Source organism: Aythya marila (assembly GCF_965140915.1).
Source record: "Aythya marila genome assembly, chromosome: 2".
Taxonomy (NCBI): Eukaryota; Metazoa; Chordata; class Aves; order Anseriformes; family Anatidae; genus Aythya; species Aythya marila.
The window spans coordinates 32,723,037-32,740,915 of NC_139043.1; the positions used below are offsets into that span (position 1 = coordinate 32,723,037).

General features: G+C 37.6%; 1 protein-coding gene across 2 annotated transcripts; it reads right to left on the reverse strand.

Annotated features, from left to right (window-relative positions):
• Positions 1-274: 274 nt before the first annotated feature.
• TMEM196 (transmembrane protein 196) lies at positions 275-17,134 on the reverse strand (the record flags this gene model as incomplete). 2 transcript variants are annotated; one of them, XM_082753898.1, is made up of 5 exons in its annotated part: positions 275-390; positions 2,782-2,855; positions 4,667-4,921; positions 6,751-6,807; positions 16,988-17,134. In XM_082753898.1, the coding sequence occupies 5 exons, from the start codon at positions 17,132-17,134 to the stop codon at positions 384-386; spliced, it is 540 nt and encodes a 179-aa protein (XP_082610024.1). The 2 variants fall into 2 exon arrangements, with proteins under 2 accessions (XP_082610024.1, XP_082610023.1); XM_082753897.1 differs by lacking the exon at positions 2,782-2,855 and having other exon boundaries at positions 328-390; positions 16,970-17,134.
• Positions 17,135-17,879: the final 745 nt, after the last annotated feature.

Here is a 17,879-nt window from a genome sequence, read left to right on the forward strand (position 1 = left end):
GTTGAATTATTTCATTATTTTTTTCTGTTTTTTGAGTCTTCATGAGAAAAGTCTTGAGAAGTCCATCAAACAAACAAACAAACAAACAAACAAAAAAGAAAAAAACAAGAGTAGCCAGGAAGTGAATAAATATTGTATATCCGCAAAATGTTTAGAAGACAAATTTTGAATGTTTCTGAAAGGGAAATGCAACTGTGCTGTTCTACAGTTGTGACTGGAGTCATAAAAGCTAAGATACTTCCATTTTCTCAACTTCTTGGAGTAAATTTTCTTTTTCCTGAAGAAAATTCTAAAACCACTTCATTCAAATGAACTTTAAAAAACCCTTTAGTATACGCTTCCATTATAAATCAGATGTGGGCCGCCATTGCTTAGGTTGTCTGTCATTTCCTGCAACAAGAATAGAAAACATTGATTAAAACTAAAATTAATTTATGATGTTTGAAATTTAGTTAGCTAAGGTTGTAATACCTAACAAACTCTGAATGTTTTGCATTCAGAAAAACTTTACATTTTTTATTTGGCTTCATAAATGTCACTGTAAAAGAAAGTAATCATATTTTTTCCTACATAAATTAAGTACATTTGAAAGCTGCTAGACTCATTGACACTGATTGAGTCGGACATTACTCTCAGACCACATACACAGCATTGATGGCATCCGTGCAAGTTTTGTGATGCTGTCCTTTAAAATGCCTCAACTTAAACTTGTGTAGTAATCTACAAAGGAAAAAGATGGTAATTAAGTCTTCATTTCTGTTCAAACCTTTTTCCCATGCTGACATACTACAAACAGATGCCATTTGATGCTGGCTGGGACAGACATTTTGGCATGAAGGTCTAGATCCAAATAGGATCTAAGGGTTTTGACGCCTGAGTAAAGGCTGCTTGCCTTGGGATGGGACTGATTTTGGTTTTCCCTTAATATGCCAGACTACAATTTTAGCAGTTCAGCAGTTGCTGCTCAAGTGGCAGATGAGTCATCCCAAAGTAAGCTGACCTGCTCATGAGTCCGAATCCTAAGGCACCTAAAACAAGATTTGTTTGGAGTTAGATTTTCTAAATCTCAGATTGCAGTCCAAACAATGCCTACTTAGCAGCTGTGTAAGCCTGCAGATGACTACATTCATTAAGCACTTCTCTGACCTTCAAGACTGCAAAGCCATGTGGAGTTTATGCTCAGAACTGCCTAATTTTAAGCAGTCCTAAGCTTTTTTTTTTTTTTTTTTTTTTTTCCCCTCACCAAATTGAATCAGGATGCAAACATAAAGTGATCTGCTGCTTATGTCCAATGACAGATCCCAGAGAACATCCAACTATGCCAAGAGGAATAGGCATGAATAAAAATGCAGTTTTGGCTATTCTTTTTAGAATTCGCGTAGATGAGGTAGAGTTGCCACTGTTATGCTAATTCTAAAATTTTTGCTTGAGAACCAATAGCTCTTTTCTGCATGGGAAGATTAAAATTAACCTCTTCTACCTCATAGGTACAGTTGGAGGAAATGTTGAAGAAAAGGGATGTGGTTTTCACCATTTTTGTGGAGGTTTCTATGAAGAAAGTAAAGCAAGATTCACTGGGTTAAAAAGACAGGAAAGGACAGAAAGAAAAACTCTAACTCTATAGCATCAAGACTGAGATACTTGGTAAAGAGAAGGAAATTATAGGGCCTGGCCTTTATTTCCAGTTTTCCCCTTTCTCACTTCTCCCCTTATTTCCTCCACAATATTTCATTTATAAATAACTAGGGATACAGAGACCAAAACTCAGTTTCATATTAAGTGGAAGCGCTGGTGCCTCCTCTCTCAGGTTTTACCACCTACATTTTAAAATAGATCACAGGACTTAATTGTTCCCTGCACTTTTTTCTGAAAGAAGGGACGTGCTATTCTTCTCTACAAAGTAAGCTTAGGGCCATCAAACCAAATAGACTTGCCAATCAATAATCTGTAATCAAGCACAAGCTTCAAAGAAAAGAAGGCATGTAAACTTTCTGAGCATTTTCTATCACCCACCTCTTCATTTGGCAGGTGATGGTGCTCGATGCTTTCACATGGTGTTTTATTCTCCTTATGAACTGAAGAGGAAACTGATGCATGCCTAACACTGAACTTGGGATTCCTGTCTGGAGACTGCCTGCTCTGAAACAAGGCACTGCAGCTGCCAGTTTGTAAGTGCCTAAATGCTTTGTGGGTTCTAAGCTGAAGGTATTGGTCAGCTGGGAAAGGGAACAAGAATACCAAACCATGTAATATTAACTCTCAATTAGCCACAAGTAAAAGGTACTGCTCTGTTGGAAGGCAAGCCACGAATGAGTGACAAAGTGTATGATTCCTTTTGTCACTTTTATCACTTGAATCCTCCGCAGACATTAACTGTTAGAATACCACCTTAATATCAGAAAATATTGAAAATAATTTATTTTCCCCAATACTTATATCCTCAAAAATAAAAGTATTAATAAATTAAAAAAAAAAAAAGTTTCTGAATTCAAGAAATGAAGGAGCACACGGGTTAGAAGCAGAGTGAGTTAATGGTGGCAACATCCAAACCGGAGAATTTGGATGTCTGTAACTAGGGTGAATATTTTAAATACTCAACTTACTTCCAAATTGCAGCATTCACCACGTAGAATTATGTCACCACCTGGAAGCACTGTTCCTGACTCAGAGAGATGTCACAGCATCAGCCAACTTTGATTAGCTGAAGCTATGACTTCCTCTTAGAGGTGGCACTTCCTGAAGTGACATAACAACATGGTAGCTCCCTAGTGTTCAGCGTACCTTGGAGGTAACTCTGGTGTCGGGGGAACCACCGGGCAGCTGGGCAGGTCGGTTATTTCAATACCCCTCAATCTCTAATATAAATATAACAATTATACGATAAATATAGCACAAATAAATGCACATGCAGTACATGTCTATATTACTGTATATCAGTATAAATATACGAAATATTCTTATATATAAAACACTTTACAACTATTTTTATAAATTAGGGCCTAATTTGACATAACTTTTTACGTTGTTAAGTTGCCTTCGTTATTTTTTAAGGGCATGCCTTGAGCATGCACTCAGACCCGCCAGCAGCAGGCGGTCCCACACAGGCTGTAGGTCTGAGAAGTCCCAGATCAGGTCATCTGTGCATGCTTAATCCTACATCCTACATACAATCCTACATACAATCCTATACTTAATCCTACAAGACACATGCAGTGAGTCCACCAGTGGTGCTCATCCTGCATTCACCCAAGATAGATAGGCATCTGGCAGTCCTCACAGCTAAGTGTGCAAAACCTCAACAGGCAAAGAAATGGAGCAGTGATCTACTGCTGTGTATGGTCATCTCCTGCCCAAAGTGACAGGGCAGGGCTTACATTTTGAAGCATTTTTCTTGCCAAGCCATTTCTTTTGTCTGTACCTTTTTCTCTCAGATGGGCTTCATCTTGTTGAGGCAAGAGCCTCTTTGAAAGGCAGGATCTAGCCTACTGTTTGCAAGACCTATGTAGCTCATCAGAATTATACTTCATTTTAAAATGAGAGGGAGAAATTTATTTTTTCACTAGATTTTAGGTTGCTGTTGTAACCTATACTAAATAAGTTTTTTAAATGTGTTTAAAACATTTTCTAAAGTGAATTCATTATATATTTCTAATTGTCTCATTTCATTAAAAAAAAATAAAACAGAATAGTGACAAGTAATTTTTACATAATGGACAATTAGTTGCTCTATTGTGTTTTATTGGAGAATCTTAAAACATGCTACACTCTGAATAAATTTATCCTTTGCTTTTCAGAGGTCTCAGTAATTAAACTTAACTGTAATGTAAACTGGCACATGGCAGTTTAGATGGGCAGTCTGCATGACTTTTGTTCATTTCTCTAGTCATTGCTCAAATGAAAAACACTGAATACTAAACCAAGACGTAAAGAATGGGGTGTCAGTAAATATCTTACTCCTTGAAAATTAATCACATCCCTAACTCTCAAGAAGCTGATTTCATTAATTTTATTTATTTATTTTTTTTTATTGTCCCTGTGTGCTTAACTTTGAGATCTTAAATTTCAGCACCTCAGCATGGACTGAGACAGCATGGTAAACTTCGTTTTAACAGAGAAAGCAAATAAATGCTCAGTGCTGCTGCAGATCAGACCGGTTTCATTTACATGTCTAAATATGCCTTAGGTGCTTAGGTTTAGTCTTCTAGGTTTTTGAGCTGCGGATTTTGTGTTTAAATAACCTACTTTATAAGCTGAGTACTTGTGAGAGGAAGAAACTGATTAAATCCTGGAAGCATGCAATGATGTTACAGAAAGCATTCTGTGCTTTTTCACAGTACAATACATGATAATCCATATTAATAAGGCTTCCAATTATTTATGAAGTGCTATATTTAGCAACTAAACCCCTTGATAGCTATACAATGGAATTATGTTGAAAATGGATGTACTTCATTGAAATGGATGTACTGCAAATATACAGTACCTAAAAATAGCCCCATATAATGCAATACAATAAAGCTCACACAGAATGGCAGTTTCATTTCCCAGAAACTCTTTCTCATATATAACTAAAAATTGAATACACCCATTGCCAGTTGTATACATTAAGACATACAGTAGCTTTTTTTAAGGGAAGCAGAACAAATAAGAAAGACACACAACTCACTTTTTCTGCCATTTCATGGGAGTGATGCAATGAATGTTCTCTTTCTGAGAACATACGCCTTTGTTCATAGCTGGCTAGCCGACAAGTGAGCCATGAAGAAAGGGTGCAACCACCAATTCCAATGCATGCAAGAGACATGGAGGCAAGATGCAAAGAATAGAGAGCAGATGACTTCTTTGTCAGAGCACGAAGAAATTGAAAATTTAAAATTCCTCCGATAAGTCCACAGATGCAACAGGCAGAAAAAAGGATCATCTGTCAGGAAAGACAAGAGAGGTTATGTCACAGTAACATTTCTCAGAGACAGATTCATTCATATAAAAAATTTGTCTAACCATAACTCAGTACTTTGATAGCATCACAGATTGCAAAGAACTTCACTGACATTCATTTTTTAACTCCCACAGGTCCCACAGGACTCTGAGGGAATACAATACCCTCTGGTGTCCAAGAGTTAAGATTGATGTTGCATGTAAGATAAAGTTACGTAGAATTAGTTGCCTGTGTTAAAAACTAGACAATGTAAGGACTATTAGGACACAAATCTTCTGATTTCCAACATTTAATTCAAAACAACAACATGACAATGTGTCATAATTTTCTATTGGGCGGTTTCTCACTAATTCTCAGGAGTGAATGCCTCATGTATTTGCAGTGAGTTTCTCTTGCTTTATGTAACAACCAACTGTGCCTCTTGTTCAGTTCTAGTTTGTTCAGTCTGATAGCAAATTGGAGACTTCCTACAGCTTTTGTGGGTCTTCAAACATGCTGAAGGTGAGTGTGCTGGACAAAGAAGCAACAGAATCAACCAGAAATCTATGCAGCTTTAGAGAAGGTCAGTGTGGACTAAATTTTTTTGCTTTATTATAATTATTATTAATAATAATAATGTGGTTAAAATGTTTCTGGAAACTTTAGAAGGAAGTGAAACAGGCTGCAATTAATGAGACATGTTTAAAGAACTCATCGCTTTAATCACAAAGATGCCATCTCTGGTTCAGGATGTCCTTGAGCCACAAATCACATGAGGCTGAAAGACCTTATTGCTAAATGATTGCCTTATTCACTTCCCTAGATGCTGCTGGTCTGACAGATATTTGTCTAGATGGACCTTTGATGTGACTCAGTATGGTTTTGTATATATGCTTCTGTTGTGGAAACAATTTATGGAGCCTCACAGACTGCTTCTGTACACAGCTGAGAAGAGAATTTTGTCAGTGAAGCGGCATTCACTTTGCAGTCCACTAGCAAGTCACTATTACATGAGACCAGCAGAACAGACAGCTTTTAGAAACTGAGTATGGTCTATATCCTTTAAGAAATGAGGCCGTAATTGTAACAGGGTTTAGGGTAATTCATTGATATTTGAAAATAGTAATAAGAGAGAGATGTTGATTCCCTTCACACTTACACTTATTTTACATGGCTTACATTTGTGCATGGCACGATAACCAAGCTGACTGAGGATTAAAGCCAGACATTATAACTTACAATAAGATCAAGTCTTTAACATAAAGACAAAATTCTGCAGTGATTTGTGTTGCAATCACACCATTTTGCTGCAGTCAGAAAAATGACTATACTTCTTACTCTTAGAAGAAACAGAAGATATCCATCATCATTTTAAAACTGTTTTTTTTTTTTTCATTATTCTGATTGTAAAAAGAACCATGAACAGTGAACAATATCTAAAATCAAACTTGTTCAGCAACCTCATTGAGTTGGTAGCCCAGTCATGCCACACTTTACAGAAATGGTTTCTTGAAGGAAAGAAGATATAATCCACTGCTGAGGATCTCTTTCTTGACTTGTCATTGATTTATGTGAAGAGGTTTTCTATCCAGACAGGGATAAATTGGATATATGGCTTAAATTGGCATGACCTAAATAGGGCATTTCAGAAATGCTTTGTGTTGCCTGATGAACCCAAAGTGCTGATTGTTTTCTTTGGACTGCTGGCTTGCAATATTTAGTGGTTTTTTAGCAGAAACACTTGGACACAGTATGTGCTAAGTAAAGTGTTCAACTTAGATAAGTATGCCTTTCAAATACTTGTGTGTTATAAGTGTATTGGAAAAACTTACAACAAGTCCAGATTTTTTTTTGGCACACAATATTCCACATATGCCACAAAGCAGAAACTGAAAAGGAAAAACAAACAAACAATTATTTCATCATTAAGGTCTCAAGTTTAAATCCTGCTGTGTTGCTTTAGTGGTGGCCACAACAGTAAGCTAGGCAATGGTTATAGTTGTCAGCATTTTTATTACAAACCATATGACTCAGGAAGTTATACCTCAGCCATAAACTTATACAAGAAGAAGCTAGATTGGGAAGGCAGACTGAGGATGATTAGTCATAAAAATAGAAAAAAGTAGAGAAAGAAAGCAGGCCTACTTTTAAGCTGCTTGAATAAACAAAATATGGGGAAAAAAAAAAAAAACACAAACCACAATTGTGCCAGATAAAGATGTCTTTATACTTTTTTTTTTTCTTTATATAATTTATTTTATTAGAAAATAAGTTTAGTAAGGTAGTAATCAGTGATCCAAATCCTACTTCATCTACTTTCAATCCTACCTAATGCCCTAATCCTTCAGTGTGAACCACTGAGGTATTGTGTATGGACCGTTGTCCTCAAAACAGTGGACCTCAAGGCAAGAATACAGGTCAGTCAGGTCTGTGGGTGCAAATGTAAATACCAAGTACATCTGTTGATGTGGCTACAGTGAACATGCAGGAAAAAACTGTTGCAGAGTCTGGATAGTACACTCTGCAAGAGATTGTGTGAAGGGATCTGTCCTTTTTCATGTAGTTCCCTTTCACAAACTGATCTGTCAGTCGTGACATCAAGTATTAGGCAAGAAGTGATTAAAACACAAAACAAAAGAAAACATACAACCCCATACCAGCTCTTATGAATAAAACTTAATGTGTTGTAGTGATCTGTGTCTAAGACAAAGATGTTCTCTGATGTCTCTGTTTCCTCATACAAGTTCAATGAGGGAATCAGGGAACAGCCCTGAAAGAGCAGTCGTGGTAGGAACTAATTGTATGAAAGCAATAAGGCCTTCTCCAGGTGTCTGCAATACTGTCAAAAGGTTCCTTCAATACCTCATAAATTCCATTGTTAAGAAAACTATGCTACTTAATTTCAGTAAAGCTGAAAACCAAACACCCCTACTGGAAAGTAATTTTGTAGTTTTAAGACTGGATTTTTCCACATCCTTTTTGCACTGAGGTGGTGTTTCTAGTAAAAAGCTTTAGCTGTCCTTGATTTAGGAGTAAGTCACAGAACAGGCTTGGCTATTACATAAGAGAAAAAAAAATTAAGCAGTTTCTCGGTATTGTTCAGGGTCCCTATGATATATTACATATGTACATAATTTGCTTACCAGAATGTTGCAACTTCAGTATCCCAGTTGAGGAGCTGCTTTACTACACAGTTTATCTCCCTTTAGCCAAAGTTGTTTGTTCATGTAGCTAGGCATAAGCCTTGAGATGTATTTTTACTCTGAGTTAGGCCATTGAATCAGTTCCCCACAGTTAATATATTTTCATTTTATACATTATTTACCTCTATACTAAGCATGGGATGTGAATTTAATACCAATCTAATCATGTAAAGGGCTGGGTCATGGCACTGAATAGCTCAGGACATCTACTGCACAGCTGGTAATTGCTACTAGAGCTCATCAGTTGGAATAATAATAAAATCAAATGAACACGAAGGGCTCCCTCTGCCCCTTTCCCATAGGTAGGGAAGATTTCAACTAATAACTATCACACCTGCTTTGTATGTTATTACTCAAGCTTTCTGTGAAGTTTTAATATTTCACTCCCAATTCTGTCCTTGCTTCAACTCAAGCCATGCTTCAGGTTTTGATACGTAGTGCTTTCCATTTTTCAACATTCATGCAGAAAGCTCAAAAAATTATTTATTTGGAACATCACTGTAATTAAGTTTGATTCAGTCAGTCTTGATAAAGCAGACTAATAATATCATTTCTCTCTATAGTGATTGAATAGGATTAAAAGGAAAAAAAATGTATAAAGAAAATCTTATGAGTTATAGGAAGTTTATGTAAAGGATCTGGAAGATTCCATCAAAAGCAGTTTCAACTTATAACAAATGTACCTTAACTAGATTAAAAAATAAAATGTTGTACATTTCCAAAGATGTGTTTCTGATAATTTCCCTTCCAAACTAAAAGAATACGTCACTCATTTTTTTTATTTTTTATTTTTAAAAAGAATTGCCTGTTAAAATAAATTGATTTTTTATCATTAATTTCAACTGGAGAAGACTTTCTGTTTCCATTGTATTCTATCCAGAAGGTAAAAATAGGACAGTCTGTGATGAACATGTTATATTAGTCTTGCACATGACCAAAGGAGCAACAAGGAAATTACAGGTTCCCTTAGTATTAGAACCCACCCATTTGGGCAGTTTTACCATTCTTTATTGTTTTTCAAGGATGGGACATACAGTCTTCCAAATCACCATTATACAGTGCCAGATGCTTATATTACCAAGGATACTTTCCTGCTGAAATCCAAAGAATAGTGAATAAGCTGATCTGCAAGACCTAAGATACTGGCTTCCATAAAGTAAGGAGTGACCCTGTTATTCCATAGACATTAAAGTATCAGAAGGGATTACCTGGAGTAATATTTTATTGCGTCAGGGTCTGTATTTTCTATACATCTCTGCATATCTACTCTCTCTCTCTCTCTCTCTCTCCATACACAGGAAATAAGGTGCCCTGTAGTTAAAGAACTCAACAGAGACACCAGACAAATTGAATTTTCCTAGTTCTTACACATTCTTCTTTGTGAGCTTCCAAAGGTTATGCCAAATTTTTATAATTCATATGACTACAAGACAAGAAAGTTATAAAACTGGATGCACTACTGTTCATGAAGGTACTAAAAATCTTGGAATAAAAACATTTGGGCAGTAGCAAAGGGTCAGTATTATTATTATTATTTTTTTTTTTTTGAGATAACAGTGTGTCACACTCACACAGTAAAGGCTTGCCCAAAAAACTGTATGGTTATTTATTTATGACAGCAGGCATTTTGCTATTAAAACCAATGGATGAATTTGAACCAGTGTCAGGAAATTAAACCTCATGCCATGCTTTGAAAATGCTTATCTCTCTCTTCTAAGGTTGTAGAAGATCCTGATCCACTGGAAACAATGGAAATCTGCTTTACAAAGAGAATATTCGCATTACATGGGGCATGAGGACACTGCTCATGCAGAGTTGCCTTACCCAGGCTTCTCAATATACAGAGCTCTAGAAAGGCTGGGAAGTCATGGGACATTATGTCTCTGATCATTGACTCTGATCATATGACTCAGATCATTGCTTTTTGATAGATCAGCCAGTGGCTCAGGATATTAATGACTTTTAATTAATGAATATTAAAAATTAACAAATATTTATTTATTTATTGGTAGTGCTATAGTAATTTTCTATAACGCTTCTGGGCTTCTGAAGTTATGGTCAACAGTAGTGAAAAGTAGATGGAAGAAGCTACACTCACTTTTTGTACCAACAAAAGGTTGTGAGTATGCATCAGACTGAAAAGGAATTTCCTGTGTTCTGGTTTATTTTTTAATTTTGAGTTCTTCTCTTTTATAATACTGCCAACTGGAATACGGCCATCAGGGGCTCTGCTGTCTTGCCACTCCCTTTCTATTTTTGGCTATTTTGAAAGACTTTGTCATGTCAATATACCATTACTATTTAAACTTGACTTTTAACAGTTGAGATACTTTTGGCTGCATTATACCCATGACTAATACTGCCATGCTGAGGTATCACTGTTTTTTGGATAACCATTGGTTATACTCCACTGATTTTTACTAATCTCTTGGACTCTTTAAATACAGTAAAATTTTCTATGTCAAACTTGAAGTAAATTAAGGCAAACACTCTTACATTAAATACAGTAAATCAAGAGTGGAAAAGAAATATACCATTGAAGACTGAAGATCAAATGTTCAAGTGTTCAAAACTTATGCTGGGAATAAGGCTAGAACATTTCATGAAGGATAAGCTAAATGAATAAGCCCTCCAAAATGCACTAGGAGTTAGAGAGGGACTTGTTGAAGCTATGTTTCACTGTTAGATTTTTTTTTTCTTTTCTTTTGTGATTATGATTCATCAGAAAATGCGTAAGAAGCTAAAAGATCAACATCTCACTTAAAAACAAAACAAAACAAAACGACAACAACAAAAAAAAACCAACTACATATATCACTATTTGCAAGCAATTCCTATTTTTTTTCTGGGGTAACTTTTGGTTGCAGATGTAGTCATAGCTCCTATGATACATGCTATTTCATGTCAAGACTATCACAGAGAGGCAGGAACTGAATATATCACCTGATAATAGGAACAGAACCTCTCTTGGATGATGGGTTAAAAAATAATAATAATTTAAAAAAAATGTTACAAAGCACAAAAGCCTCTTAGACTGCTTTTGAAACTCAGTGGACTGTGAGTGTCTCTGTCCCCCTTCCAGGAAGATTTTCCAGGAACCTAGCAGAGTCAAAGTCCTCCTGTTAGTGTGAGTGTGATTGCAAAGTGATGCATTAGTGTCTATTTGCCTGTGGACCCTTTGCCATTCACACTGTGTCTGTGCCTGCCTTTGTTCAATATATGCACATTTGGCCTGTTGAACTTTGGAATAAAGAATCAAAGACCTCCCAGAAAAAGAGAATGTTTATTTTGAGCCTGCTTTAATTTTTTATATTAAATACGGTCTTGAAACAAAACCTCAGATCCAAACACCCAGAAATTTTGGTAAGGAGGCTGAAATCTCAATTTAGAGTCAAGTTTTGTGGTTTGGATCCATCCCTATTTCATATTTGCTGAAACTGAAAACCTGGCTTCATTCACTTTCTCCTGGAAAAAAAAAGAGGACTTTCTTAATTGTATTATGAAAAAAAAAATCAGAAAACAAAAACAAAAACAAAAACAGTTTCAGTTGTATTTGCAGGGAGCCAAATTTGTTGGTTTCCATCATGCAGAAGAAAACAAACTGTTTTTATGCTGTATATTAAACCTAGGAATTCTTTATTTTTATTTTTTATTTTATTTTATTTTTTATTTTTTTTTAAGGAGGCAAAAAGGCAAAAGTAGTAGTGTGAGAAAATGAAGACTGTCTGTGGGAACTCTTTCTGGAGAGACTGAAGAAAATGTTAGAGAAAACCATTAAATATAAGGACAATTTGATTGCCAGTTATTATTCATGACAAAGAAACTCAGAATACACCCATTGTATAGAGAGCCCTCCAGCATTCCAGGTCAACCATATGTATTTGATGAAATAGAGGAAGGGAGATTATTCCAAATCTGAGTTGGATTAGTGTTTCCTTTCATATGTTTCTAGGCCTTCAAAGATACTTTAAAAATGGAAAGAGCTTTTCAGAAGAACTTGTGGAAATTTAGAAGTGGGTCTCTGGACCTGTCATAGGTGGTTCACAAAACACCTGGCTATCTGGAAAAACACTCAACTTCTCAGTGCAAAAGAAGAGTATTACTTGTTTAGGATCTACTTTAGAATAACAAGCAGTAAATAATGTTTAATTATCCTATTTTGTATTAAATACTTAGAGCATGATTGCTTGTTTCTTGAAAACTAACAAATTAAGAATAATTTGCAGTAGATGAACTAGAGTCTTAAAAAACCATTTTAACGTATGCTTAAGTCAATCTATATTCAGCAGATTCTCTTAAATACAAATCAGGCACTAGAAGTCTGCTTGAACAGGCCAGCTTGAAGAACGGCATGTGCTTCTGGAAGGTCTGAATGATAAAGAAAACCTGCTGAAAGACTCCCGAGCTCTGGTGAATTGTCCTGGTTCCACATAAGGCAAGCAGCTGCCACACTTGGTACATCCTCCTTCGTGTACAGAACAGAACGCTCTCCAGTTTCTACCGAGCTCACTGACAGTGCTGAAATTAATTTCATTAGGAGCAGGAGCCAGCCAGAAATATGGCCAGTTTGATGAAAATTCAATGCACATGTTAAAATAAAGTAGGATCACATCTGCATTTTGTCTGCATGCTGAACAATAATGTGGGTTTTTTTGTGCGTGTTCCTTTGAAAAAAATAATTTGACCGTTCTTTTCCAAAAGAAACTTGGCAGCAGTAAAAACTAGATGTAAAAAAATGAATGTTTTAAAATTTTAGGCCACCAACATTGATTTAACAGTCCAAAATAATAGTCTTGCTCTGGGAGAGTTCCCTACTGACTGAACCTTAAGACTTCCCTTCAAGTACTGTATTAAAAAAAAAAAAATAGTTGAAATTGACTGTTACAAGCGACATCTTGGAGCATATTTCTGATACCAAACTATAAATGCTGATTTTTCATGGGCAGGAAGAATTCCATACTGCTATAATCACAAATAAAGGGAATAGTAACTCTGCTCCTACAGACAGACAGACAGACAGATAAACATCCAGAGAATGCACATCAGTTAAACACATTTAGATATTTGTCTTTATAAGGGAAGAGACTATCATTCTTGAGGGGCATAGCCAGAAGTGAATCATCAGGTATTTCTCTTCTAAGTAAAAATAGATGACATGCTTGACTAAGATGTGGCTTTTGTCTTATTCTCTTTCTTTCTTGCTGTGAGAGTCTTGTTTATAGCAATAATTTATTCACCACTGCAGAATAAATGAGAACTACAGCCATATACATATGTGTGTGTAAATACATAGACACTAATCATAGTGACTAATATGTTCCAAATATAAATGGGAAAGTATGTGGCCATTGAAAAAATATCAGTGAATATGTTTTGAAAGATTATGTTCTGATTTTTTCTTTGTATAAAATCCTTTCCAATGGATGGCTGTCATTCTTGCTGTGTTGTGGTAGTGGTTCAACATGCTCATGAGCTAGATCATTTCTGTGGTACATCACATAATTGAATTGGAACAATAGACTTCAAAACTATATCTCAGTTTCTGGTTACAGAAATCTGGGAGACACTGATAATAGCCTGTGGAGTAGATCATAATGCAATCATAACAAAACATAAAGAAAATCCAGAAAGCAACAACATATCCATCTTAAGATATTTTTGAACTATATATTATTTTTTAACCTAGTAGCCATGGAAATTTTTTAAAAGACTGCATATGATATGAAAGAAATCAGTCAGTTGTCTCCACATGTTCTAGATAATTTAAGAAGTCATTCTCACCTTCAGTTGTTTTCTTCTGGCTACTTTTTAAACAACTCGTAGCATCGTAATCTAGCTCAAATCCAATGAGAACAACAAATGTTTTCCCATTTCCATGCATTTTTGATATAGACATTCTCTAGGCTTTCCATTTCTTCACTGTTGTCTACTCCACTTTCTGTGGCTTGCTCGTGTATAATGCAGAGCATTCAATGATCAGAGCATTTCAGCCCATGCTTAACTTCACTTGTATCTCTAATCCCATGGGTGGGATTCACATCCTTAAAGTCAGTTATGCTAGTAAATTATCTGGCTGAAAGATGACAATGAAAAAAAAAAAAAAAAAAAAAGTAAACTTTTAAAAAGAAAGCTAATATATCAAATAGAAGCCATCATAGGGAGGCAAGTATAGCAGATAGAATGTGCATGATTTTGATTCCCAAATGTTAAGAATCCAGGTTAGGGTTTCCATGGTGATGCTATCTTCATCTATTTCCTTATGAACTTGGGCCTTTGCTGAGTTCCACCCACTTAAGTAAAGAGTAAAATAGGGTCAAAAGTTTTTAGAATATTTCCAAATAAATTACTAGAGGAGTCACGACACTGTTCAACTTAACTACAGCGTTTTGCATCCCAACATGTCAAAGAATCAGTTTTTTCCTTTAATTCTATTTTTCTTTTCCTCATTGTTTATTTCTCAAGGTGAAACTTTGATTCAAGAATGTGAATCAGATATATATATGATATATATACATAGTATATATATATATCATATATATAATATGATATATGATATATATATCCATATATATGATATGATATATGATATATATCATATATATAATGTATATATAGTGCATACATATTGTTTAATACAGCCAACATAAACTCAGTGTAGGATCCAGTGGGCAGAAAGGTGGGTTATGCCATTTCCACAGCATCATATTCTGAGGATTGTGCAAACAAATCTTTCTCCAATCATTTTACTTTGGACACATTTATTCATGGCCCTAAACATCCCTGGAGACAGGTAGGTCCGTGGCCCTTTTCTTATCCTGTCTTAACCGCCAATTCTCTAGACAGAAGAACACAACCTTACAGACAGTTTGAACTGCTGGAGTGGTACAAAAAGGAAGACACAAAGGTGATGAATTTGATCAAAGTTCAACACAAAGTAAGTAAACCTTTATAATGGTGTCACCCCAGTCTGTGCAGTGCTGTGATTTCTCATTTCCTCAACTACATGAAAAATAAGATACCTGCTTTCACAGTACAGTTTTTGTGTGTCCTCTCTCTGCCTACCCAGTGTGTTGTTGTTTGCTCAGTTTCTAACAGTTGATGCTGACTCTGGTTGTGGGCATCCTCCACCCACCTGTTACACATTCAAACAAGTCCCTTCAGTTTCCTTTCCATGGCTCTGCACACACATATGGGGAGAATTTCCTATAAACATCTGCAAAATCACTTAATTGTTCTCTGTCTTACTCCCCTCTAAAACTCTACCTACAGACAACTCAAAATCAGCCAGACTGCTGGTGTGTTAATCCAACCACCTGTTATACCAATCAATTTTGCTTTGCTGTTTCTTTATCTCCTTTAATCCTGCATCTGTCTCTTGCTTTGCTTGTAAAGTCCTTGGAACCAACATCTGATGTAACAGGATCTTAATCTGTGACTAGTATAAACTATGTGGAGTAACAAAAAACATAAAAAAGAATGAAGCAGTTGTTCAGGAAATGTGCATTGTCATGAAATGGGATCAGCTGTGATTGCATTGTCACAAAATGCAATCACTGCATAGAAATCAGATCGCACTGACTGGTCAGGATTCTCTGATTTCACTGAAGCCCAGGATATTACCCTCTGTCATTAAATCCTCGGATAGACACATGTTTTAAAGTAATCTTTTTTCTTCATCAGCAAAGATCAGAAACCTCCTCCTTTGAACTGATTTTGATAATAGCATTATCTGCTGGCCAGTGTCCTATATTATCATGTCTTCATTCTCCTATCTCGCCTACCTGTTCTGCAGTGCAGAATCATGTGTTTATGTACTGCTACAGATATTTATGACTGTTGTCAATAATTAATAATTATTGACAGTGAGAATATTACACGAAGCACTTTGTCAGAATGAATCTGTAAATTATAGGAGTTAAGCTGATGAATAACCAAGAGTTTGTTGCATTTAACATCTTATCTCAAGCAATACAAATAATGCTTTTAGAAATATTGCTGTTTGATCCAAGCTGGCCAAAACAGCTTTGGAGTTCAAAAATGCCCACTCATGTTTAGGTTGAATATTCGATTTTTCCTTCTCTTTGTTTCATAAATATAAATAACCCTCTGTAGGAAAATGCTTCCTAGAAACATGTTTATCTCAAACTGAAAAAAATAAAGGTTTTTGAGAAGTGAGAAATGCTCAATGATATGAACATGTTTCTGCTGTGTTATGAACCTGTTCCTTCTATTAACCCATTATTGGTGTTATTTATTTATTTATTTATTTTTAATTCATTTTACTAGAAGCTCAGGATGCCCAGATCATGAGAACATTTCTTTCATTTTCTTGCCCTTTTCCTTTTTTTTTTTTTTTTTTTTTTTTTTTCCTCCAAAGGCTCAAAGCTCAGCTGACAAAGCCTTGACATTCATTATTTTAAAACGCCCTTTAACAGTCTAGTCATAAGGTACAGGGCTGTTCTTTTTTAAAAGCAGAGCTCCTAGTCGATTGAAAGATTACAAGCTATGGCCCAGGCTCCTTAATGCTGGAAGCATTCGAGGCATCGGGCTTCCCCAAGTGTGAGAAGGGGTTCACGGAAAGTTCAATCATTTACATCAAAATCAAAACAAGGTAAAAAGCGAGCAAGAAGGGGTCCCCCCTATCCCGACACCCACACGCGGCTCTCTCCCCAGTCCCACGAGCATGCAGACTCTTCCCCATGCACATCGGCAATGGACCCAGCGCGGCTCCCGGCGCAGCATGCACACGCGGAGGGGAAGGCAGGGGAAGGGAGGGAGGGGAGGGTGCCTTCTCACGGTCTGATCATCACCATAAAGAGTTAAAGAGAGAGTGAAATGGCTAACGTACACACACCCCGCTCCATACCGGAGAAGAGTCTCCCAGCTGAGGTTTATGCTCTGTGAGGACCAGGCTGAAACTGACCGCCCCCACGGCCACGCTGGACACCCCTAACCCTATCTCCAGCACGGAGAGCACCAGGAGGCTCCCGATGATCTGGCTGCTGGTGCACATCCTCCCTCGGTCATCCTTCCTTCGCGATCAGCCGGCGAAACCGCGCATCCTCCTTCTCCTCCGCCGCTCCGGCGGCCCTAAAGTGGCCCCCCAAACTTTTCTTCCTTCGCCGGCAGCCTGGGCGGAGCGGCGCATCCGCGGCCGCCGGGGATGCCGAGGGGCGGCGGGGCGGCCCCGGCCCCGCGCAGCAAACGCGCAACGAGCCCGGCAACGAGCCCGGGAACGAGCCCGGCGGCGACGCGGAGCTCTCCAAGGTGCCGGGCCGGCGGCGGGCACGGGGACAGGGCGCCGCCGGCGGCCGGCTGGGCAGCGCGGCGGTATGCAGCACCGCGCCGCTCAGGGGCTGCGCCTCCTCCAGAAGAGTCGACCTTGGCTCATCGCCTCCTGCGCTCTCATTGAAATGACCTCACTGGGATTTTTTTTTTTTATTATTCCTTTTTTTTTTTTTTTTTTTTTTTTTTCTTAACCTCCCCCCTCCCCTCCTCCCCCTCTTCTCTTTTCCCGGGTTGGGGAGCGTGGGGGCCCACCCCGGCGATATTTATGTATGAATCTGGACCCAATGCACGGGCGAGGCGCTACGGCAGCCCCGCCCCAGGGCCACAAGGCACAGCACCTGCCTCCCGTCCTGCCCCCGGTATCCCGCACACCTCCTCCGGCCCGAGCCCACCGGGCTGCGGTGGGACGTGGGAGCCCCCAGGCAGCGAGTCCCTAAAAGGCGAGCCCCCTCCATGGCATGTGCACAGGC